The 26,102-nt window shown below is 48.9% G+C and overlaps 1 protein-coding gene across 1 annotated transcript in view; it reads right to left on the minus strand.

Moving 5' to 3' along the window:
- Nucleotides 1-26,102, minus strand: part of CDH13 (cadherin 13) — a 986,611-nt gene that overhangs the window by 445,666 nt on the left and 514,843 nt on the right. Inside the window, exon 5 of the mRNA XM_082712008.1 lies at nt 15,579-15,731. Within this exon, the coding sequence (XP_082568134.1) occupies nt 15,579-15,731 (153 nt within the window). The remainder of the gene's footprint in view (nt 1-15,578; nt 15,732-26,102) is intronic.

Below are 26,102 nucleotides of genomic sequence, written 5' to 3' on the forward strand. Positions count from 1 at the left end.
TCAACAGAGCGGCTCACTTAACGGGCCAGCATTAAGAGGAAAAGCGAGACCCTTTCCTCAGTCCCCATCTCATTCTCTTGACAGAACAGAGCTGGGCAACCAAGCATTCAAGGAACGCAGTGCACCAGGAAGCCAACGGACCTTGCCATTGGAGCACATGGGAATAAATCCCCACTCTTCTGCCTTCTGGTTGGTGATATGACCCCAAGCATAGTTACGTCACATCTCGGAGCCTCATTTCTTCAAAGCGCGGCAGTGTAAAGCGTGGATGAATTACCAGAATCAAAAGGCACACACAGGGGTTTCTGGGTGGCTCAGTGGGTTAAAGCCTCTGCCTTCCGCTCAGGTCATGATGTCAGGGTCCTGGGATCAAGCCCCAAATTGGGCTCTCTGCTCAGCGGGGAGCCTGCTTCCCCTTCTCTCTGCGTGCCTCTCTGCCTACTTGTGATCTCTGTCTGTCAAATAAATAAATAAAATCTTAAAAAAAAGAAAAGGCACACATGATGTTTAGCAAAGCATCCACTAGATGCTCCGTTCCGTGCCTTCAACACATAATATCTCCTTTCATCCTGAAAAAAGCTCTAGGGAGTAGGTCCTATCATTTCTCCCTTCCACAGATGAGGAAACCAAAGCCCACAGATTAAGCCACTTTCCCTGAAGGACACAGCTAGTAAGAGGTAAAGCTAACAGAACACAGACTTGCGTGATGCAACAGGTGGCGTTTTCGCCCATGGTTTCCTGGATCTGCAGTTACCTACAGAGTAGCCAGTAGCCATGAGACCATTTAAATTAAAATGAACGAAAATTAAATAAAGAGAAAAGTTCAGTTTCATAATTACATTAGCCATCGTTCCCGAGCTCGCTACCTACCATACTGGACTCCGCTACAATGGACAGCAAGACACGGACATTTCTGGCACTGCACAAAGTTCCCGCGGACCACACTTGTCCAGGGCCTCCCCGATATGCCAGGCAGTGGGTGTAGGAAGGCACGAATGCACGTCAAGTCTGACAATGCTAAAATACACACTGGCGTCACCAGGCTCGATCGCTGGGGCTCATCCGGGTATTGCGGGGAAGCTGAAGGTGACTCAGTCTGGGGGTCCACGTCAAGGAGAAAAATGCAAAGTCACAACACCACACTGGGAACAGGGTTTCAGAAGGAGTCCCTACAAATAAAGGGCCCTTAAAGTTCAGCATTCTTAGTGTCATGGTCCCTTGCTTCCCTCTCGGGAGTAAAGACAAAAGCGTGGGCCACCGGGCTGTGGTCATTGACACACCGCCATGGTGTGGGTTCCCCATCAGCTCTCTGCTGAGGTGGGCGAACCCTGCCCTTCTATCCTCTCTCAGTGGCCAGTCCTGTGTACTCAACCTCTCCTTGGGCTGTATTTTCCTCAAATTATCTGATACGGAGCAGTCGTCCATGCTGCTTTGGAGAACGCGGCCGGACAGCCTCCCGACTTCCTCGTCCGCCTCGGCCTTCCCACCTTTCCCTCCGCCCCGCGCCGCACCCCCGCTTCCTCACACCTGGGTTTCCTGCCCTGTCATTCCCGCCTCCCTCAGCATGTTTATTTCATGATTTAAGGAACACGGAGCTGAAGTCACAAAATACACAAGTTTAAGTGCGTAAGTGAAGGGCATTTAGGGAAGTCAAGGTGTTGTCCCACCATCACCACTGTCTAGACCTGAAGCATTTTCATCCACTCCAAGGAAACCCCATGCCCGGTACTCCCCAGGAGTCTGATTTCTGTTTCTGTGGATTTCCCTACCAGAGACTTTCTATCCGGTGGGAGCGTGCAACATGGGACCTTTTGTGTCTGACTTCTCTCCCTTGGCATCATGTTTTCAAGGATTGTCCACATTGTATCATTGTTTTTGTGTGGCTGAGTGATATCCCACTGTGTGTCCGGACCACATGTATCAGCTCATGGACTCGCTTCTTGGTTGACTGAAACAACAGGAAGTGAGAAGAGCTTGGTTTCTGCCACATTCATGGAGAAAGGCGGCCCCGATGTCTCCACAATCATTTTTCTAGAATGCCAGACCATGCAGCATCCCAGGGAAATGTCTCTAAGCTGACTGCTCCTTTCTGATCTCATTAATTAAATATTTGTTCTCACCAACATTATCCACAGTGTGTTTTCTTAATAATGGCTAATAGTTCTTATGGGAGAGCGCTGTGGAAAGTTTCGGTTCTTAAATATGCAGAATATGCTGGTTAAAACGGGCTTCTCCAGCGCAGGTCTCTAAAATGTCTTCGCTGTGTTAAATGAGCGCTGTGAATTTTAAAGAAGCAATTATAATTTTCAATGTTTCCCAAACTTTCAATGTTTCCCAAATGTTCCCAAGGGAGTGTGTGAGTGTGTGTGCGCATGTGCGTGTGTGTGCTCTGATGGACATCTCTCAGTTCTTGTATTTCTCAGAAACACTTTGAAAAAGCTATGCTATGTTAATACCTGAATCCTTCTCAGGTCCACGTAACTGGGGTGGGGGGTCCCCATACAATAGCGATTGAGTGTTTCTGCCAGGCTTATAAGAGGTACATTTGGAATCGCAAGTTAAATATCTTCAATGCATTTAAATGCAAATCATTTCTGAATTAATCATATAAGCGATAGAGAGTGTCAGAAGTTTGAATTGCAGTCAAATGGTAACAACCCATAACTTATAACATAATATCCATTTGGAAAAGATTTTAATCCTTCAGCACTTCATAGCACACAAGTCTGAGGATCTCAAAGGCAGAGAGTCATAAAAAAGGGAAAAAGTGTCTTTGAGAAATGCACATTCCAGCATATATCCCCAATGTATGTATTAACACTTAAAATATAATCTGCTTAAGTGTTCCGTATAGTTGGAAATTGTGTTTCTGAATAATATCTACATAATTTTCAATAAAAATAAACTTGCAGTAAATTATCGAGATCTTAAGGAACCAGAGACAAATGGCCTTTGCTGGAATCAGTTTTCCCTCAGGAGTAAGGAAATGGAGTTTGTCTTCCACAATAAGAAAAAAAAAATTAAAAGCACCATGAAGAATAAAAACTGCACACTGACGAGCAGAGTGCTTCTCAGATGTAAGCGTGGACGAGTTCAGGCCAGGTGCAGCCGCGCCGAGCCAGGGGCCAGCTCCCCTGTGTGTGGTCCGGGTGCCTAGGGCCAGCCTGGTTAGATGACAGTTCTCACGGAGAGCACACGCTCTTACTTGCAAAGCTCACAGCGACCCTACCAGGCAGGTTTTACTGTTCTCATTACCGCCCCTCGACCCCCGCCAGGGATTCTCAGCAGAGGTCTGGTTGGCTTTGGGGACTGGATCCTTCGTTGGGGTGGGGGCTGTCCTGGGGATCGCAGGAGGTCTAGTGGCCTTCCTGGTCTGTACCCTCCACACGCCAGTAGTGTCCCTCTCCCGTATGTGACAACCAGAGACGTCTCCTGACCTTGCCCCCTGTCCCCCGAGGGCCTGCATCATTCCAAGTTGAGAGCCCCTGGCTCCCAGGGAGCAAACCAAGCACGTGGTACTCGCCACATGGTACTCGTGGCAGGGCCGGCGTGCGCCCGCAGCACCCTGGCGGGGAGAAGCCTCCTGTCCTTTGGCTCCTTCAACTACCAGCCACGTGAATGGCTTCCGGATGTCTCCCAAAGCCCCCGTGTCTCCAAATGAAAAAAGGTAAAAAAAGAGTCTCCAGTTTCAAGCTGTTAGGATTTCCTGCTTAGGAGGGGGCAACGGGTGTGGTCCAGTCACTCTCCAGAGCCTTAGGCCAAGAACAGTGTGGGGCGCTGGGAGGCTCCTGGAAGCCATTGCCGGGAAGAGCATGGAGTTCCCAGCTGGGAACTGCCTCCAACTTGTAGGAGACAGAATCCCAGGACTGCCACAGGGGGTCGCTGAGCGTCTCCTCCCTCTAGTTCTCTGTCTGCAGCCACACCACTGGCTGTGCCATCGACCCCCGTGTCTGGGAGGTGACAACGGCTGGGGCCAAGCTGAAGACCATCCATTGCTTCCCCGCTGTGTGACCACACATCAGTTCCTAACCCGCTCTGTGCCTTGACTTGCTCATCTATAAAGGGGGGTATGGTGATAGGCAGCATAACGGCCCCCATGGACGTCCACATCCTAGTGCCTGGAAACTGGCCATGTTAGTTTCTAGCCAAAGGGGAGCTAAGGTTGCACATGGAATTAATGGGCCGATGGGCCGATGGACCCCAAGTGATAGCAGAGTCCTTAAGTAGGAGACAGAGGGTGGGAAGAGAACCAGAAAGATGTCACTGTGAGCAGGGCTCAGCCCACCACTGCCAGCTCTGAAGACGGAAGAGGCCACAAGCCAAGGCAAGCGGGCAGCCTCTACAAGCGGGAGGAAGCAAGCGAATGGATTCTCCCAAAGCCTCCAGAAGGAACCAGCCCTACCAGCTGCAACCTTGACATTAGCCCGCTGACACCAGGTTTGACTTCCAGCCTCCAGAATGGTAAGAGAACAGATTTGTTTTGTTTTAAGCTATCAAGTTTGTGGCAGTTTGTGGAAGTTTCTTAAGACAGAAACGGGAACGGAGGGACGGAGGTTCCTAACACCCGGAGCCAAGGCAAGGACGAGAGCCCCTCGGCTCAGGCCTGCGTGGAGCCCCCTGCTCAGCACTCCACAGAGGGACCATGCTGGGTGAGAGGAGCGACGGCGAGCCTTGCCTTGTTCGCCACCCCTGCTGGCATTCTCCCCTCGCGAAGCCTTTTCCAACCACTGTTTTCCTGACTCGGGAAGCGGTGTGCGGACGAAGCTGGGCGGCCCCTGCTTGTGACTGGGAAACGGGGCTTTACTTCAGGTCTCGTTCACCTCTGGGTCCAACAGCATCCCCGTCATTTAAAGGGCACGCACATTTAGACTTCCCTGGGAAAATCTCCAGAAAAGGGGAACTTATATACCCGCTTTCGGGACTGACTATGGCCTCAATAATTTCTGAAATCGGACTGTCAACAGACTGCGGGAGCTGCCGTTTCCTAAGGGATGTGAAGGTGAGTCTAGTCCAGGGCTTGGCAAACCTTTGCCGGAAAGGGGCAGAGAGTAAATCCTCCCGGCTGTCTGGGCCATATTTTGCTGCTGTCACGGCTGGAGTTATTGGGCTCTGCACTGAATCTCAAACAGAAAATGCATTTGCAATGAATTGTGAGATGTCAGGGACCTGGTTTTCTGGGCCTTGCTGACTGGCCGGCCAAGACCTCCGCCTCCTCGGGTCTTTGCCCGTGCTGCGCCCTGGGTGTTAGCGCTCCAGTGAATGTGCACCCCAAGCCGGGTGTGTGCGATCAACTTGGAAAAGCACAAGGCTCTCCTCCTGACTCCTTCCTGTCAAGCATGGTCAATGCGGTCTCGGATCCGTACGTGTGGTTTGGCTTGCTAAGTCATCAGGGGGTGAGGATGGCTTCTCACTAAATTCTCAGGCTCCTCTCACTTTATTCCACCCCTGGGGTGCCTGCTCTGGGGCCAGGCTCGTGAGACCCCAGCGGGAAGCACCCTTGAGTGACAGAGCACAGTCGAGTCCTAACCAGCGATCAGTCATCTTTCTGACAGGGCACTTGAACGGATGGCCTTTGCTTCAAGGGGCCCATTATGCAAACTTCTGCACCTTCAGAAGAGAGAAAAATAATATGGAAATGATCTTTGTGCACCTAGTGCCTCACTGTGAAGGAGAGATAAGCCTTCTTCATAATAAAGATATAAAACAGATGCCAATCAAACGCATCGATAGCTAACAGCTCAAGCCAACTGTGTTTAATAAATAATCTTGAGATAGCACACCGATAACCCCCCATAGAAGACAGAACTGAACACTTGGAATCTCAACAAAGAGTGTTTCCTTGGCCTGGAGACTGAGCCGAACTAATAGGAAGGACCAGCCAACACACACAGCCCCCCAACGCCTCCGCACGTGCATTCAGGATAAAGCAAAGGTCTCTGGCTTACTCTCGTCTACAAGGGAACTGAAGGCTGAGCTCAGGGAAGGCGGGGTTTTATCTTTTATCTCTCGCCCCCAGTGCCTGCTAGGTGCCGGGTTCTCAACAAATGAATGCACTTTTGAATTAATTTCTATTTCATGGCAATTAGTATGTTATTATTGACTTATTCAAATAAATCTTCCTGAAATGCAAATTGGATGTCACTCTCCTTGCGGAAAACCCTCCTAGGCTTCCCGAGGATAAGATCCAAGCTCCTTCCCCTGCCCTGCAAGGCCTGGACCGGCTACGGTCCATCTCAGCGTACAGTTAATATCCTCCCAATGGGGCTGGTCGCCTCTCCTGCGTCTCCCTGGGTGAGGATGCTGTTTATCTGCTCTGTGTCCTCCTGGCTTCAGAGACCCGCAAACAGGACTTGCTGCTTCCTGCTCATTGTCAGCGGGCAACCAAAGCCATCCTCGCCAAATCCAAATCTGATCATGTCACTCTTCAGCCTAAAATCCTCTAACATCTGCCTGTCACTTACGGGGATTATGTCTAAGCTCGTTTCTCGGCGCACGAGTCCTGCCTTCTCCCCTCTGTCGTGTTCATTTCGTGTCTCCCACGGGAGCCCTGCTGGACAGCTCCCCTGGAGGTGTCTGAAGCCCCTTCTGACCTGTCCCCCTCCCTGTCACGCGGCTAACTCCTTACCCTCAAGCACTTTCATGTCATGTGCTCTGGAAGGCTGTTCCTGACCCCTGCCCTTGCTCTCGGGTGATGTCCCCAGCTAGACCGTGAGCTTTACAAGAACAGGAGCAGTAGGCCCTACTGTGGTACTCCAGTGACAAACACAGACCTCTTTCCTATTCAAGCTTGATGAATATTTGAGTGAATAAGCCACGGTCCAGCATCAGACCCTCTAAGAGGCCAGCCCCATGCCGGAGCCTGCAGATCAAGGTGTGCACGATCTGTCTTGTGCATTCTAGGATATTGAGCAACATCTCTGATCTCGACTCTTTAGATGCCAGTGGTACCACTCCCCCAGCTGTGACAACCAAAGATGTGCCCAGACATTGCCAGATGTCCTCTGTGTGTGTGTGTGTGTGCGCGGGGGGGTGGGGGGGCACAATCACCCTCCTGATTATGGCTGTGTGGTTGAGAACCCCTGCTATCAAGGGTACCAGGAGGTCAGGACAGCATTCCTGCCCTCAGACGTCCCATCAGACCTGCTCACGAATGGCATCTCCCACCCTGGCCCCGCCGGAGCCACATGGTGTCTCCGATCCTTCTCTGTGTGTTTCACCCGCTCCGTTTCAGTTCCCTGTGCTTACAACCACCCGACATGTTCCGTACTCAGCCATTTCCGTTTATCGCCAGAGTTCCGTAGAGCAGGACCTTGGCGGTTTGTTTACAGTTCTGTCCCCGGCACCTCGAAAGGGTGGCTGGCCCGGCTGATCAGGCATCCTGCGAACGTGGGCTGGGTCAGTCTTAGGGGCCATCTAGGTCCTGCCTGATAGGGCTGCCAGGTGTGTGCCCTCCTGGGGACAGGACGCATCATTTTGGGGGTCCCAAGTTGCCTTTCCAGAGGCGCCGCCCCACTTCCCTCCACGTCTCTTGGCCAGAACAGAAGCTCCAGGGGGCAAAAGCATGTTTACTTGCTCCCGTTTACCCCGGGATTCTGTGCCCAGATCCTCTCCATCTCGGGCGGCCCCGGTTAAACGGTCAGCAGCGGGCAGGCCCGAACTGAGGGGCGTCACGGGTAACCTGGAGGTTGCCTGCTCCCCGGTGCCTGAGGAGGACCTGACTCATATTTGTAGAAATCTCGCGTCATGGACACACCCAGCTTGCAGCCCGCCCAAGGGGAACTCAGTCCCTATGACGATCTCAATCCCCAAGTATTTCCTGGGGTGTCCAAAGCTGGTTTCACAAGGGCTCCCGATTAATGTCGCATTCTCCTTCCCCTGCATTCTTCCCGGGGAGTGGGCCACTTGGGGGCCCTTCAGCCTGGTCATCCACCCACTAACTGCCAACACTTCCCCCACCAATGTGTGGGCCCCGGTCCCGGGGGTGGCTGTGGGGAAGGCACTCTTCTTAATGACTTTTGTCGCTTGGCTTCATAGCCATAGTGCTTGAACCTAGAATTTTACCCTGTCTTTTGTAACTGGTTTAATTAGCTTCTGGGTCCTCACCTCCAATTTTACACAGTATCTCATTAAAAAAAAAAAGTTCCCATCATTTCCTGCCCTCTAACCCAAGAGTGTCCAGCTTAACTTTAAGGGGCTGGCGAAGAAGCTCGGCCTGTTCTGATATTCCCGCTTGTGCTTCTTCTTCCCTGTCCATGCCGCTGAACAGACTCCTTCCCTCCCCGGCTCGTTTGTACCAAATGGGGGAAAAAAACCCCAAAAAACAAAAAACAAAAACAAACAACAAAAAAACAACTTCACGGCTGTCAATGACTGCAGAGAGCGGGGGAGTGCGTGGGGGGAGCTCGCAAGGATGTCTCACCTGCGTCTGCAGGGTCCGGTCCCAGAGCAGCTCCATCCCTGCCCGCTACGGAGGAATCACGACACACGGGCAACGGATTTTTGAGCACTCGGAGTCCGAGCTGTCAGACAATTATTTAACTCGTTCTTATTTGTAAACTGAGCGGTTTGGAGTAGTGGGGTCTGAAGGCTCTTGCTGTCGTGATGTACCGTGATTCTTTGTTTGTGACAAACACAAGGCAAAGGGGCCACGCTGAGCAGACTCGGCCGTCGTTAGGCGCACGGACAGAGGGGGACGCGGTGTGGTCACATGTGTAGCGCCCCGTGCGTGTGCGGGTGCAGCCTGTGGGCCAGGCCAGCGGAGGACCGGGCCGAGGGGCGTCAAGTTCACCCCACCCGCCGAGATGCAAGTTGCACCTCTTCTAGGAGTTTGTGCAAACGAGGTCTAGGAAAGCGCATCCCCACAGCCCTGAGTGAGGAAGCATTTTTGCTTAGTGGACCAGAGAAACAATCAGCCAGAAGCACCCCGACCCGGGCACGCTGCGGGCTCGGCGACGTCTCTGCCTCCGCGTCGCCAGCTGCGCCCGGCAGATAAGGCCGGCTCGGACCGACGTGCTCAGAAACGCGAAGGAGCCAGACGGAGGTGCTTGGGGGCACTGGGGTGCGGAGAGGCCGCGACCAAATCCTGAATTATTATTTTTTTTTTTCCGAAACGTAGTCACAAGACAACCCGTTCATTTGTGTATCCGATTCTGTTTCTCTGCATTTCAGTTTTTCAAGTGCCTGTGTCCAAAGAGAGGCCGGAAAGTAGTTAGCTTCTGCTGTTCGCTCAGAGTCAAGCCGCTGACGGAGGGAACGGAGGCCTTTGGTTTCCTGCGTTTCCGTGTTAGAAACTCCTCCGTGCGCTGTGTCACTTGAGTCACGACAAGGCCACCTGGTTGGGGTGATTATCTTCAGTGGTTTGAGTAAACTGCGGTACAGATGGGAGAGATGAATCCAGTAGGTTCCCCAACGTGGCTTCTCAAGGGAAACACCTGGAAGTTTTATAAACGTACGGATGCTTGGTCCCACTCCAAGCCATGCCGGCGTCATCGGTTTGGAGAGCAGCTTGGCCGTCAGGAGCCTTAAAATCTCCCCAGATGCTTTTAACGTGCAGCAAAGTTTGAGAACCACTAATAAGTCATTCGAGGCTTACGGATGTCATAAGACAGAGAAGCCCGTTCCGCTGACCCCAGGGCCGGCTGCCTCCTATCAGGAGTCATCGTCTCCTGGACCTGCTCAAATATTCTGAAGACACTTTCATCTCTGGCCTAAAAGGCCGGTTTCTGAGAAATAAGCAAACCCTCCGACACGTGCCATTGAAACGATCTCCCGTCTAAATGTGATGGAGCAAAGAAGCCTGGGACCGACCTGCCCGGCTCTCAGGAGCCCTTACCGAAACAAAAACAAGGCAGTCTTTAAGAGCGCGAGCTGGATTTGGAGCGCTTTCACGGGCTTGTGGACACCCAGACTGCGGGGCTGGAGACCTGGAGGCGGGCCCGAGAATGTGCATTTTTGACCAGGTCCCAGATGATGGGGCTGGCTGGGGGCCACAGCTGGAACACCGCCCATCGAAACAACTCCCTTCTACAGAGACACACGCAGCGGCATGGACGCTGCTTTCAGCTCTGTTTCAACTGCATGACTGGTACTGGAGGCGATGGCTCCTGGCTTGGGGACACCCGTCAGGGGCCATACTGAGTGCTTGTCCTGCATGTCCCACTTACAACCATGGCGCAGCCGGGGCGCAACCCTGCCATTTCCACATCCAAGGTAAAGACAAGAAAGAGTTAAATAACTTGCCAAAGGTGACACCGTGAAGTGGCCGGTATTCGCCCTTTGTTCATCTGTAAAAACGGCAGTTTCGTATAGTTCCTCGGACAGCGGAATCAGAACTCTAGCCTTATTAGGTCTGACTGCAGAGCCTGAGCTTTTAACCCACGTTCTCCGTCCCCTTCCAGTCAAGGTTCAGTCCAAGGGCACGTGTGTCACCTACTGACAGGTCCGGCGCAGTGAGAGAAGTTTGGATCAGAGGTGTGAAGCCACACAGTCTCCTGGGCATGGGCTGGTGACCTGCCTTCGGACCACCACGCTTATCACAAACCGTCTCCTCCCTGGAATAAGACGGTACCCGTGATGTGACCGACACTGTAGATGTCAGCGTCGCCCGGAGCCTCTTCCTAGCTCGGCAACAGTCCGTTGCATGACCCAGGTTCTCCCCTGAAGACATCCTGCCCTTAGACTTGGCAAAGGAAGAGGGACTTAAGGCAGCAGTCCTGCTCTGGGATCTAAGGTTCAGAGAGCATGCTGTGGGAATCTCTCCCTTTCTGGGCAGCCCAGGCAGACTTGCTACGGCCCAGTTCTGAGCACCGCGGGAGCAGGGTGGCTGAAGAGCGGGCGGCAGTCCCAGCTCCTCTACAACACTGGCTCTCAGCCAGGCGGCATTTCCCCCTATGGGATGATTAACACTATCGGGAGACCTTTTAGAAAGACTGTCCAGACTGGGATCGGGGGTGCTAGTAGGATCTAGTAGTTCGAGACCAGCCGTGTTTCAAAACACCCCACACTGCACAGGCCAGACCCCATAACAAAGCATCGTCCAGCCCCAGTTGTCAGCCGTGCCAAGGCTGAGGACCCTTGCTCTCCAACAGTATCTTCCATGGTTGGGCATTTCCTGCTGCTCCACCGCCGGGCGTGTCCCATGTGAACCAGGTTACTGGGTCCCTTTGGCAATTACATAAGCCCCCGGCATCCTTTAGTAAATCCCTTTCGTTATACACGAGTTGGGGGGATTTTGTGGACCACCACCAGGACTCCTAAGAAAGATGGCCATGGGGGCGATTGGACCAGAGGATGAAGAAGGATCGAACTTGTCCCTACAATTGCGGGCCGGGGGAGCATTCAAGGGCAGTGCGGTCCTATCAGGTAATACATGCGTGATCCACGTGTAACACGGACATTATAATAAACAGATTCATCAACTAAATAACTCTCTGATCTGGGCAAATCTACATGTCTCGGTTCTCTTAAAATCACTAATGTTATGATACACATATTTCCACTCGACAGCAGCATTTTTCACTTTAACATATTTTCTGCCAAATTGTCTTGGAGCTCCCTGTGGGTTAGAAACAGGGCAGAGCCACAGGAGTGAAAGAAAACAAGGAGCAACCTTCTTTCTGCCAGGTGGATTCCAATTTTATGGCAACAATCTTAACTACAGAGTCAAAATGTATCCAAGAAATTGGCTTGACGCAGAGCAAGTTCTATCCCAGAAAATGGGAACAAATATTCAGAAGGAGACAATGAAATCCTGCTCCGATGCTGAGGCCAAGACCACAGGTGGTTCCAGGTCCTGGTCCTATAATCGGGCATGATGACATTATTAAGCTCATCTTCGTGAAAACTAAATGAGAACATCATTTAGGTATTTAGCACGGAGCCTCGGCGCGTTGAAAATGTTCAATCAACATGAACAGCAACATTAATAACAATAATGCATCTTGGGAACTACCCTGGCCCTCAGCAAACACATCCATAAAGGCAAGATGATAAACCTGTTTCGTAGGTTAGTGTATCTAGTACTCTAGGGAGCTCTTGGGCACCTCACGGGTGCCCCGTAAATGTTAATTCTCTCTCTTCTTGTCTCCCATCCAGCCCTGACCTCCCCAGTCCCTGGTATGTCTCCCAATGGTGGACAACAGAACCAGGGGAAGAGCTCCCGCTCACACCTGCCCACTACGTTGGCCTTGTTTCCAGTTTTGGAAGCCCGGACCGTCCATTGGCCCCCGACCTGCCCGACAGACTCTGTCCCCCACTCTCTTCCTGTCCTGCCATATTGACATATTCGCAGCCGGCAGATTATATTCACAGTGTGAGGGAATCATTACCACCTGCTAATATTTTTATAGAATTTCATAAACTTGGTCATTCATGAATCATTTACAGTACTTTATTCCAATGAAGAGTTCACAAATCACTCAAATGCTGGCAAAATGCATAATAATGAGTAATATTTCAGGAGGCTTTGCATTAATATGTCAGCTTCCAATACTGCAAGAGCTAAATTATTTTATCAGGTGCCACTTTGGGTCAGAAGCTTGGGAAGTCCTTTGGGGGCTGGGATAGGGAGAGTGGGCGGGGGGCAGTGGGTCATGGACAAAGACGGTATTTAGGACGACATCCATCATCCAGCCAATCGCACCCGCTTTCCAGTTCCAGGAAGGGGAGTTCCTGGCAAGGAAGGCTGGGGACCTGCGGAACAGGTATCTGATTGTGACTGAAGGTAAAACTGGAAGGGGTGTTTCCTAGCAGTTGGAAGCTCAGGGCTTTGGAGGTGGGGCGAAGTGGTTATGGACCCCAGATTCTACACACGCCAGCTGCAAGACCTTACAAAAGTTATTTCACAGTTATTTGCTTATCTGTAAAATGGTGCTAACATCTACCTCTTAAGTCTCCTGGGTGAAAGGAGTTAAATAAGAGAGTGTGTGAGAAGTGTTTAGCGCAGTATCAGCCCCATAGTGTTCAATAAACAGTAGCTTTAATGATGATAAAAATTCGGGGTCCCAAGGACCAATTATCCTAGGTTATTTCTTATTGTGCAAATCCCCAAGGCTTAGTTTTGAATGCTTTCCTGTTGAGCTTGGGAAATAGCAAGTAGCAGTTGACTTGCACGTGAGGCAAGCTTAACTTTGAAGTAAACAACACCAACAATGGAGCGATTATGATGGAAATTCATTCGCCCACAGGCTCGCTGCTTCTCAGAGCTTTTGGCTTGCCAGAGGGGAACTGGTTTGCCACCAACCACCATGAACACAATGGGTCTGACTGCTGTTAGGACAGTAGGTTCTTTCTAAATAGGTGCTTGGAATGGACAGGAGTTCCGACAATCCTGCGCCCAAAGAATATTAACTAGAGTAATCCAGTAAATCCAGAAACAGGAGAACCAGACTGAGGGTGATGGGGACATTCCTCAGCAAGGACAGGAAAGAAACGGGACAAAGACTAATGGAGGAGCAAGCCAGAGGAGAAACCAGACCCTTGAGGCTAGTGGACAGTGGCTCTGGGCCAGGCTGCTGCTGGGCTGCAGTACCCCTGTGCTGTTGTTAAGACCCTGCGTTCCCACCAGGACCAGCATCTCTCTACTGGGCACGTGCAGCCCTGTGCATGGGGTGGGGAGGTATCCCAAGCCTTATGGGGAACGAGGCTCCGGGCCCCTGCAGATCACCCATGTGGCGGGGTGAGAAGTTTAAAGGAGTTTCTTGTGAAACAAATCCTTGGCATAGAGACAAAAGCTACACGAAGGCTGGGAACCTGGTGTGTCTGGGTTTCCCACCCAATTCCCCTAACATCTTGGAGGGAGAGCTGCCTTCCGTAGGTTCTCAGCCAAATATATATGTGTGTGTGTGGGGGGAATGAATGGATTAAGTAATCAAAATGCTATGAAACTATAACATAAACTCGAGATCACCCATGGAAAGCTTTTGCTTGACCTGGGCAGGCTGGGCTGTACCCTTCCTCGCCCGTGATTGACCTCTTGTTCCTGCGGTAAGATCGCAGAGCGCTCGCCATGTCTCTGGCATCATTCTAAAGGCTTGGCACGTGTTAACTCCTTCCATCCACCCAAATCCTGTAAGATCAGTATTATTATCCTTTCCATTTTACAGATGAGAAAGTTGAAACCCACCCCTTGCCCAAGTTCCCATAGCTGATCTGTGACATTGTAAGGGACTATTCAGCCAGAGCAACCCCACCCCGATTGAACTGCCATTTTGTTGTAAAACTGAAATTGACCCTGCCCCCCAGCCTAGGGGAATGTACTTAAAAAATTAAGTTCCGGAAACCAGCCCTAGCTAAAAAAAAGCTCAAATACAAGGATGGGTCAGTGGGAGGTATTCAATCAGTGGGGGCGCATACTGTCTCCTAGCTACCAAGGAGTATGGGCCCCGTCCTTTGGGAACCTTTTGGGCACCAATTCTGACCAAGGTGATAGGCTGGTTCAAATGTCTACTAGGGTAAATTGTAATTCAATTGGTCGCCTAGCATCACTGTGGAGGTTCCTGTGTGTGTTACAATCTCATTGGCCACCTGTGTGTGGCCAGGCCCAACCACTTGGCCTTTGCTCTATAAAAGCTAGTCTGTGAAACAGAGAGGGGTCTTCTTCTCTGTAAGGGGCAACCCTGACTGGTCTGTTTGATGGTTGGTTTGATTCTTGATGCTTGGCGGGAAATAAAGCTTTGCTGGACTTTTGCTTTGTATCAGTCTCACTCCTTTAATCATAGACCCATTATTCAGAGACCCAATATTGGGGACCCAACAACATCATCCAAAAGTAGCAAATATGGCCATGTGCAAAATTATGTTTTTAATTGCTATGACTCTATATGGCTTCATTTTAAGGAAAAAATATGAGAAGCTCTAAGCTGCAGACCAGGCTCTATTTTACTCACTGATGAACAACTCTAAGTTGGTCAAAGCTAGCAGTTTTAGTTTTGACAGTCTTTGGAGGCGCTTATGCTATTATTCTGTTTCCTGGGTGAGAATTGTAAGATCAGAGACGGTAAGTGCATTGCCCTAGATCACACAGCTCAGTAACTTGAACTTCTCCCATGTAACTAGACCTTCTTCGAAAGTACTTGAAATGGTTGTACAGAACTTCCTTGCAAAATTATGCCATAATCGAACCACTACCTCATTGCCGAATATTTAGCGAAATTGGTTCCATTTTAAGGATCCTGTCTAGCTATAACAGCATTGCACAAAAATCTAAATTCCTCCCTATCTCCTTAAGATCGATTTCTAAAAGTACAACCATCCCATTTACCTGGTATTCATAATTGCTCGAGTTTTTTGAAAGCCAAAGCTGCCCTCACCGTTCTGACCTCCTCTGAGATCTCCCAAGCGTCCCCCTTCTTGGGCTCCAGTGCCCCAAGTCTCACAGAGGCTTGCAGGCTCTGTTGATGAGAAAGGGCCCCCCCTGTTACCCTGTTGGGGCTCAATGCCACTCGGCTCCCAGAGAGACACACTCGAGTCGCACAGTGCCGGGTCTGCGGAAGCACGTTAATAACGAGCTCAGTGGGAAGACAAAAGTCTTGGAAGAGCACCACGTCCACAGCGAGGGTGGGCACTTGAGGAACACTTACTTGGTAAGTAGCGATCGCTTCTCTGTCCAAGGTCCGTGTCACGGAGACGCTACCCGTGTTCTCATTGATTCTGAAAATTCCTTTAGGCTCTTGATCCACTCCCTTTCCAGTGAGCCGGAACTTGGACCCTTCCGGCCTGTCACTATCGACTACCTGGTCAGAGAAACAGAACGACACTTAAGACTCTGGCTGGAAAACACAGAGAAAGCACATTTTCACCACAATTCTGTGACCAGTCCCCTAACCACAGGTGCCAACACAGAGCGGCCGGATGAAATTAACTAAAACAGCATCACCGAAAATAGCATCATTGCTTAACCCCTTTCATCCTGACATGCAAATCTTTGCAGCTTACAGCTGGGGAAGCTTACCAGCATGGGGAAAGGGGGACAGACAGGTAGGGATCGATCTAGGAGGAAAATCACTCCAGGACATTCGAGACTGGACATTTTTCTTGTTACTCTTAGAAAGATTTTTTTTTTAAATTTTTTTTCCTGTAAGCAAGACCAAATAGACAATGGGGAAAAAAAAAAAAACAAGTGGGCAATCTTGTCGTGGGAGGGCACTGAGCCAAGTTCTAACTATTTACAAGACTCAGTCATCAACAATGCCAGCCGGACCACTGCTTCTGGGTAGAAGGCATGATGTTCAGGAAGCATCGAACACAAATTTACACAGTAAAAAAAAAAAAAAAAAAAAGAAGAAGAAGACAAATCCTCACAACCACGCTGTTGGTATGGGGACACTATCATTTGTACTTAATGGATGAGGCCATTGAGACACGGTGCCAGGAGGCCAGGGTCACAGCAACTGAGGACGCCAAGACCTGAGCCAGAACCCACCCTCTGTTTCTATAGGGATATTGCTATGCAACGCGGACACTTCTCCATTTAAGATCATTCCCTATGGGTTGTCAGGCTTGATCTGACAATCTGAAGAGAATTCAGATGATAAGACGGAGGAAGATAGTTCCAGGCAGGGGGGAGAGCACATGCACAGGCAGCAGGCGGGCGAGAGAGCGCCCACACAACTCGAGAAACTGGGAGTCATATAGCATGGTTTGAGTGAGGGGGAGGGGTAATGAGGAACCAGACTATGGTGGGTTTTTTTTCCCCCAAACTATGCTTTTTTTTTTTTTTTTTTTAAATAGTGTTTGACGATTCTCAGCTAAAGAGAGAACCAGTATTTGCACACATTGGTTCGAGAGTTTGCCCAAGGATTCGTGTATATATAATGTCCCTTTATCCTCAATATCTGTGAACGTGAATTCGATGATCACGGTTTTTTTCCCCAATGTTAATAATTTAAAGGTCACGACCACAGTAGACATTCAGGAAGGGACCTAAGTGAAAGCTGATACTGATCCAGCTGTAACCAATTTGCAAATGACCAGGGATCTATTGGAAAGAGCACTGTCACCCGTGCCTGGAGGGTGTCTGGGGGACAGCACAGGAAATGGGCCACCTTCTGGTGAAATAAGCCTCCTTTGGAGACCATTGCTGGGGTCGCCATGCCTGCAATTCCAGCGTCTGCCACGCGGTGGCAGTGGTGCATAAGGCAGCGTGACCCCCTGCCCAGGTTCCTCTGCTGTGACCAGTTGCATAGAGCAATGGTGTTTCTCTTTTTTTTTTTTCTCTCTCCTGATTTAAAATTTTACTTAAATACATTGAGAGTTTTGATTAAACACCAATTATCTCTGTTTGCATTTTTAAGATTAACATAAAATATCATCTAAAGCAAGACTAAAAATAAAGCAAGTGGTATCCTTTGATGAAAAGAGTTTTTAATCACTGCTTGACTTGATTTAATCCAACTGGCATTCTCCCAATGACCCACTCCCTCCTGCTTGGGAGCTCCACGAGGTCATCAGCCTCAACATATTGGGATCACCCCGGGATCCCAGCGCCTGGCTTAGGGCCTGGTATACAGCAGGAACCAGTCCCAATATCTGTTTACTATAAAACACCACTGTTCAGACAAACAGAGGCCGTATTGCTAGCTGGGCCGGCGGTCAGCTCTGGGACCTGCAATATGGTTCTTTGCCTTCGTGGCTCTCCAATGCCTCATCTGTAAAATGAGGACACCACCTCTTATGTCCCAGGGTTGTTGAGTTTTAATGAGATAGTGTGTGCAAAGCGCACTTCTTGGCACACAGAAGGGATCAATGAATTGTAGCTAACGATTGCCATCCTGAGAGTGATACTCACGAGAAAAATCACACCAGCACACCTTCTTGGTCATGGGGTAATACTGAGACTTCGAGGCATAAAAAAGCATCTTAACCATAATTCTAAAAACGAATCCTTTCTAAGAGAACAAATTTCCTTTTAAAACACGAGACCCACCGACATCTCTGGTTTGAGAAGAGAAGGGCTCTGGAAACAGGTCTACTGTGGGAAGAGGCCACTGACCCAAGTCTGCCTTCTTTGTCGCCTCCCTGTTTACCGTCCCTTCCTCCCCGCTCTTACCGCTTCAGCCCAACTATGGTTCAAACCTCTTCTTCTTGCTGCCCAGAGCACAAAGAAAGTAGGCGGGTTCTCTCCAAAGGCCATATTAAGTCAGGAGACAGTGTGATGGGAAACGAACATGGCAAATCTACATGAGCTGTGAGGTTCTCACAAGTGGATTTCAGATCCCATCTGTGGACCAGACACAGCTCACCGGTGAAGACCTGTCAGGGGAAAGTCTTCCATGTTTGGACCTCGGGTCAGGACCCTTCCCGGCTCAAAAAGGGCTGAGAGTAGGGCACCCCAGACTTTCCGGAAGGCACGCAGTGGGAGACGGTCCCGCAGGCTCTGCTGGGACACACACAGCCGCCCTCCCATTTCTCCGTGTGCCCCTGGAGCACTGAATTCTGCACCCAGAAATCCCCCCGGAGCCACCTTTCCTCCTTCCACCAAGGCTTCATGCTGCGTGACTCCTCTCTCTCAATATTTCCATTTGTAAAGGCTTGTCTTTGGACAGATCCACTGACTCTGCCTGCAGCTCCTCAGAACCGAATCCACTTTGAAGGAGTGCCCACAGCCACACCAAGCATGGCACCCCCAGGCTAATGAGCACGAAGGGGCCACCAGCCCAGGGACATGTTTCAAGATGTGGTCCCCTGGACCAGCATGGGCGTCGCCCTGTTAGAAATGCAAATTCTCAGGCCCCACCCCCCAGGGCTCCTGAATCAGGAATCCTGGGGATGGGGCCTGGCCATATGGGCTTTAACAAGCCCCCTACTAATTCTGATCACACCCCTGTTTGGGGACCACTGATTTAGGCAGCTTTTGGTGCCTTCCACACTCCTTATAACTGGCACTGGCTTCCACTGCTACTGTCGGGAGCTTTCTGCGGACAAGAGGTGGGGTCTGTTGGCTACTCCTCTGGAGACCTATTTTAAACTATGACACTACAAGGAGCTCTTTTAAAAACCTGTTTTCTGGAGTATCAGTAAAGCAGAGCTACTACTTCCCTAAGACTGACATCCCCAACACATTCAAAGACTCCAAGGTTTGGAGAAACCTCCGAGGGGAAGCATGGGGTGCGGGCTGTGTTCCCTGGAAAAGCCAGGGGTCCTAGCTGGTTTTAGATGTGGCAATTGCCCTCCATGTCTCCGGCTTCTGGCTCCCTAGGTGGGGCTTCAGAGGGACCCCAGCCCACCCCAGCCTCACTGATCTGGGGAGACGGCAGGTGTGCAATGGCCACAAACCCGAGGAGGCCCTCAGCCACGCATCAGAGCTCCCCTGTGCGGGCTTTATTTCCGGACAGCTTTATCTACACTGCCGTGGACTCTGAAAACTACCTTGTGCTACTCCATGCTTCTGGCCCTGGGGGTGGGGTGGGTCCTTGTGTTGTTTTTGTTTAATGTGATGGGACTTAAGAGATCTGGGGCAGCCTTCTGGTCAGAGCAAATCCTGCGGTGAGTCTCCACTCTCCACGCAGCTGTTAATGCCCATTATCCCAAGTGCGGCTTCACAATTAGTGGCTCTTTCCTATTGGTCTTTGTTAATTCAGCACTTCTTTTCACAGTGGGATTTTTTTTTTTCCCTCCTTACTTACTTATCCTCTGAGTTTGAATGGAAAAAAACCCAAAACATAATATAACAAACGATGAAAATGCACTGGGCCTGGATGCCAACAGCTTGGCCGTGCATGTGAGGAAGCCCACAGGCATCTTGCTTCTACCTGGGTCAAGGGACTTCCCGGGTGGCCATGGGGTGGCCAGCACGCCCACTAACTGGGTGGCCTGGCACAGCTGGAACCTGGGTCCTCTGCACCCACGGAGGGGCAAGAAACACTGAGGCAGTGATTCCTTGATCAAGATTGCAAAGGACGGTCCTGCTGCTTATTTCTTTTCTTTTCTTTTCTTTTTTTTTTAAGATTTTGTTTATTTATTTGACAAAGAACACAAGCAGGCAGAGAGAGAGAGAGAGAGAAGCAGGCTCTGCACTGAGCAGAGAGCCCGATGTGGGGCTTGATCCCAGGACCCCTGGACCATGACCTGGGCCGAAGGCAGAGGCTTTAAACCCGCTGAGCCACCCAGGCACCCCCTGCTGCATATTTCTTACAGACTAGCAGGCCACCTCCCCTCTGAATCCCTTAAGTCCTGTTCCTACCTCTGTCTCTGGTTGGGTGTAGTTTTAAGGTATTCTGCCATGAATTCATACTCATTCATAGAATATACAGCAGTTTTGAATGTTTTTACATGAGTAGGATCCTCCTATTTAAGTTATCCTACAATTTTTTTTTATATTCAATGTGGCTGAGATACAATTAAAAAAGTTTACATGCATGACTTATTTCACTCAGCATAATCTCTTCCAGTCCTATCCATGTTGCTACAAAAGTTGGGTATTCATCCTTTCTGAAGTGGCGGGGGGGTGGGAGGTTGGGGTACCAGGTGGTGGGTATTATAGAGGGCACAGATTGCATGGAGCACTGGGTGTGGTGAAAAAATAATGAATACTTTTTTTCTGAAAATAAATAAATTGATAGCTGTAAAAAAAAAAAAAGTTTACATGCAAACTTTTGGGAGGGTTCAGAGTTTTCCTTCATTGTACTGATAGCAGTGTTCTCCCCCATGGAAAATGTATTCCATATACAAATAAGACAAGTCACCAAGGTTTGCACACCACGTCTAATGAAGAGCTTCCGCCCTGACCTCCTGCATCTATGCTTGAACTCAGATCTCTACTAGAGACTCCCGCCTGTTCCTAAGGATCTAGAACGGTACGTAGGGCGGTGACACTTGCAAACCGAGTAGGTAAATCAATGTGACAGTCACCTCCTCACCGGCCTGCAAGTGTCTGATTTCTTTTCTCCTCATCTCCTGCTCTAACTGCAGCCAGAACACCCATTCTAAAATAGAACCACGTATCTCGCCGTGACAGTTCCCAGATGAGGGAACTGTCTAGTGCCTAGACACCATGGCTCCCTGTCGTTCTCAGGGTCAAGTCTCAGGGGCCTCCTGGATGGGTCTGCACTTGATTCTACAATGCTAGCTTTGGCGACAACCAACCAGAGGCCTTTTGAATTCTGCTGACTTTCTTTGCACCTAGAGCAGCTGGACTCCCGCGCCCCATCTTCCCGGACTCAGCACCAGGGGTCGCCCCCTTACTGAAGCTCCTCTTGACCTTCCCCGCCCTGCTCCATGAGGACCCGGCCTCACCCTGGGAGCCGAGCCCTGCTCACCAGCGAGGTCTCCTACAGCAAAGACAGCACATGGCCTCTTTGTTGGTGGTGGTGACTGTCACCTGGGCTATTTGTTTCTTTTTCTCAAAATTTCCTGGGTCTGGAACACAGACAATACTTGATGAAAGCTTTGAGTAAAGAAGGAAAACTTTATCTGCGTGTGTTTATACGATCCCGAAGTGCTCATAAGCCCAAACCCACATATTAAAAATAAGGTCTGTTGTCCTAACCTTTTTTAAGAAAATGGGGTCACTTTACCTGGGCAACATCAAACCTTTTCATTTCTCTTTTTACAAATCCCCCAAAGTTAACTTCCTAGGCAAGGCTAACGCCTAGGAGTCATGAGGGGACTTAGAGTCCTCCCTGTCCTAATAATCTGCAAATGTCCCCTTGTGTGGAAACCTTGTCTGAGTAGACATTGTGCTTGCTGGCAAAGCATTTCCAAGACCAGTGCACTGGGGCTCCTTCCCTGTCATAGCCAACTAAAGTGATGCTTCTAATTCTTCTCTATTTAGAAAATCAGGAGACATTTATTTTCAAAAGATAGAATACTATATGTACACACACACACACACACACACACAATATGATCAAAAGGCTGAACAATTAAAAAATAATTCACTCCCTCCCCCCACCCCCCAAATAACCAAAGAGAAAAAGTCATGTGTGAACAGTACAGATCTTTGGAGGATGGAGGTTGGGGTATTTTTTCCTTCACCCTTAGAATATTTTTGGTAATCCCTTTTTTAAACACATGAGAGGAATTACTGTAGCTTCATGTACACACTGATTTTGAAGATGTTGCCTGTTCCATGCTAAATAGGAAAAAAAAAAACCCCACTTACTGCCTTCTATAGTTATTAGAAGGCACTTGTTTTATCATTAGATTGGTTCCCTAAGGTGATCTGTAAGCACTAATTAATTCCCAGCTGTGGTTTAGTCCTTGACATGCCTTTGAACTTGGCTGATCAGCGGTCTGGGCAGCTGTTAGATCCGTGCCCTTCCCTCCCCCGGTGCTGCTCAACTACCTTTAGCCACTAGGTTATAAATTAATGAGGAGAACTAGGGAAAACCCAAGGCCAAGAGCCCCAATCCCCTGGTGCAGAAACACTGACCCAACGCCCGGGCAACCTATGGAAGGTAGATGATAGCCACAGACCCTCCATATACTCTTGGGGTTCTCATTCTATTTGGGGCTGGCTGTGCCCACCACCTTTGAAGGGTGCCTGTTGTGTCATGGAGGTCACTAAGGTTAAGGGCAGGGTGGTGCCCTTGAGAAGGAACACAAGATGAGTGGATGACTGAATCCACTGTCCTTACGCATCACCTATTAGCCCCATCCTCACACCGGCTTTGTCCATCTTCTTTTATAACAAAGACATTTAAGATCATGTCTAAGTTCAGCTTGTGCTGAGTTCCAGAGCATTCAGGGTCAACTGGTGGGCAACTTTTTGGCATTACTTTCTGACAGTTTATACTTTTGAGGGTATTTTTTTCTAGGCTGTAGAATTCTTTTATGAGACTATTTCTTAATTTATGAGCATTGACAATAGTTTAATTATTTCCAACTTATACAATAATGTGGGTTATGAAATTTCTACTTTAGAGGTTTTAAAAAAATTATCAGTGGCTACATACGCTATCATCTTTGCTAAACGGTCCACGGACACACGGAAAGAGTGAGTTTTCTATAGCACTATTCATGGTAGCCGAGATGTGTCAGCAACACAAGCATCCAACGGTGGATGAGTGGATAAAGCAAGGCGGCATAGCCATAACATGGAGTATTACTCAGTCTTAAAAAGGAAAGGAATTCTGACACATGCTACAATATGGAAGAAACTCGACATTATACTGAGTGAAATAAACCAGTTGCAAAAAGGCAAAACATTGTGTGCCTCTGCATGTCTAAATCTGTAATTGGCACAATGCTGTTCTCACTGCAAGAACTCAGTGTACGTTTGTTAGTAATAGATACCAAACTCACACGGCCATTCTGTTAGCCTCAGGGTTCCCTTCTCTCCCATGACTTTTAGAAAGACGTTTCCTTCCTCTAACACCCAGTTTCCCTTTACCTCCTCTTCTTCCATTCAAAGCATTTCTTGACCCTTTATGAGCCCTAGAGTCCTTGCCGTCCTCAGGGGCTCACGCTCGTAGGCAGTCCCTGAAGTCTGGATTACGCAACATCACACATGGGCTAGATCACACATGGGCAAGATGCTAGAGCCGATCAGTGAAAGAGGGTCATTTTTGGAACATTCAGTCATTGTGCCTTTCTTGTCTGGACCCAAAGTCCATTCACTGCCCATTAGTATCACACTTTTGCACCCTCTATTGTCCAAGGGAATAAGCGAAACATTTTCCTTGACCTTGATTCTTGTTATGCTACTGAAAATTAAGATGGCCCCTGAAATCCCCGGTAAAAACTCTAGATCTTCTATACCTGGAGTCTATTCTATTTATGGGTGACTTAAAAGACTCAATCGCTGAGGCTCTGTTCTTCTGGCTCCCCTCTTTCCGGACACATAGTAGGACTGTATTTCCCCAGACATTTGACGTTGATTGTGGCATTACGACTTGCTTTGGCCAATGAAGTACGAGTGAAAGTGACATGTGTCACTTCAGCTAATTCTGAGCAAAAGCTTTCAGACCTATGGTGTGCTTATCCGTGTTCTTTTTGCTTTCTGCATGTGACCAGCAATTGTCCAGATACTGGTGACTTCATCCACCTAGATCCCAAGGAAAGAATGGTGGTGACGAGGGGCACAGCCTCCACTTGACCCTCAAAGGACCCAGAGCTTAACTAAACCTCTGGTACTTTGATCAACTGAAACTGGGGATTGTTTGTCACTACAGCAAAGCCTAACCTATCCCAACTAGATAGGTAAGGAAGATAGGTAAGGATGGGTCTGCATCCCAGTTCAGAGCTCATGAGCCATGTGGACTTTTGTAAGCAAAATGGCCTCTCTGAACCTCATGCCTATCCTCTGCAAAATGGGGGCAGTAATGCCCATCCTAAAAGGAATATGGTGAGTAAATGATCTGAGAGACATGCAATACTTAAATACCTAGAATGTTCAATAATGCAGCTGTTCTTTTTATAGCTATTAAATGATGATAATGGTGGTGAGGAGGAGGAGGAGGAAGAGGACAATGACGGAACTACTTTATATGGAACACAAACTCTTTGCCACGCTCTATTCTAAACATTAGTTCTATTTAATCCTTACAACAGCTCTATGGAATAGGTACTGACATTAATCTTCACTTTATAGAGAAGTAAACTGAGTCCCATGCACCTTGGCAAAGTCAAGCTAGGAAACAACTTTGGATTTGAATCTAAGTATCCAGAGCCCATGGTTTTAAGCCTGACTCCATATGGCTAACTAAGCAGTGTGTGCTAGGTTGAGTGGAGACAGCCCAGAAGTAGAATCAACAAAGGTTCAGAGCCTGGCGCTGCTGACAATGCTCCAGTCTGGCCTCCTGGTGACATGCCCGCCCCGTGAAGGCTGAGAGCAGAGATGTTCATCTCAGGCCTTATGCCAGTGGCAGAGCCAAGATTAGGGACTTTCAAGTCGCCATTCCCAGATTTATATGTATCCAGTGGGTCAACCATGCTCCCCATACATCAAGTTCCTGGCAGGAATATCTTTACCTTCTCACATCCTCTTAGCTTTGTCATAGTAATGGTGTAATTTGGAGGTTTCTGCATGCATTCTGCCATCTAAGAGGATAATAAATTAATCATGCCCTTGGGCACTGTTGAAATATACACACTTAATCTCTTACCAACTTTCCTTCCTCACCATTGCTCTTGTTCCTCCCCCTTCCATCACTTCAGATTTTTACAGTTCCCAAAGAAATATTAAACCAAATATTTATGCACTCATCTGAACCACAGTTCAGAGAAAGCAATGGAACAAAATCAGCATTATGAACCTGGAGCTATTCCCATTTGGAAGTAACAAACATGAACAATTGAACAATTTCTCCCTGGAAATGCATGTTGGCTGCGTTTTTACTGAGAGTTTCAACACTTATTCTTATTATTCTTATAATTCAGGACAAATTTTAATGTTAACTCTGACGCTTGGAAACACAAGCAGTGTCAAACATAAATAAAATTTCAATCATTCTCAATCGAAATCCTGATACTCTATTCTGCCTGTGTGTACCTTGGTTAGAAGGACTTCAAAGTTCCTCATTCCCTGAAGCAGCTACTCTCTCTCGAAATCGGGTCATGCGAGATGAAAATCTTTCAAGGGCCCTCATGCCATCACTTTCAGAGAAAACTCAGGCTCCTTCGGTCATGCATTCAAGGCTCTTTACAAGCCCTCCCTGCCTCTGTGTTCAACCTCATCTGTTGCCGGGTTCACTTATCCTCCCATTCTGTTTGGCTGCCGTCTCCCCCACACTGCCTTGCTTGGGTCTACCCTGTTTCAGCCCTTGGGTTACCCTCTCCTGACCCAGAGGCTCCTATACAAAACCAGAGCCTGGCCAATCAGATCATCTCTTTGGGAAGCCTCGTATTGGGACAGGGAGAGACTGAGTCAGCTAGCTAAGTAAGGGCTACAGACTCTGAAAGTCTTATCAGTGTAAAAGCCAAAGGTACCATTTTGGGGAGACCCTGTTGGGCCGTAAGTGTGGACCTTGACAAAGAAAATAGTCTACCTGGAAAACAGAAAGAGAATGCATTGAATGCTTGTGTGTATACGAAGCTGGTTAGGTTCAAGCCCTGGATGATGAATTATCCTCTCCAGTATTACTTAATCTTATGCCTTATACTTGGTCTTTTAAATTATACTTTCTACCAAAATATCACAGTTCCCTTTCCCAATGGTGTCTAGT

The sequence above is a fragment of the Mustela nivalis genome (genome assembly GCF_964662115.1).
Source record: "Mustela nivalis genome assembly, chromosome: 18".
In the NCBI taxonomy this organism is placed as follows: Eukaryota; Metazoa; Chordata; class Mammalia; order Carnivora; family Mustelidae; genus Mustela; species Mustela nivalis.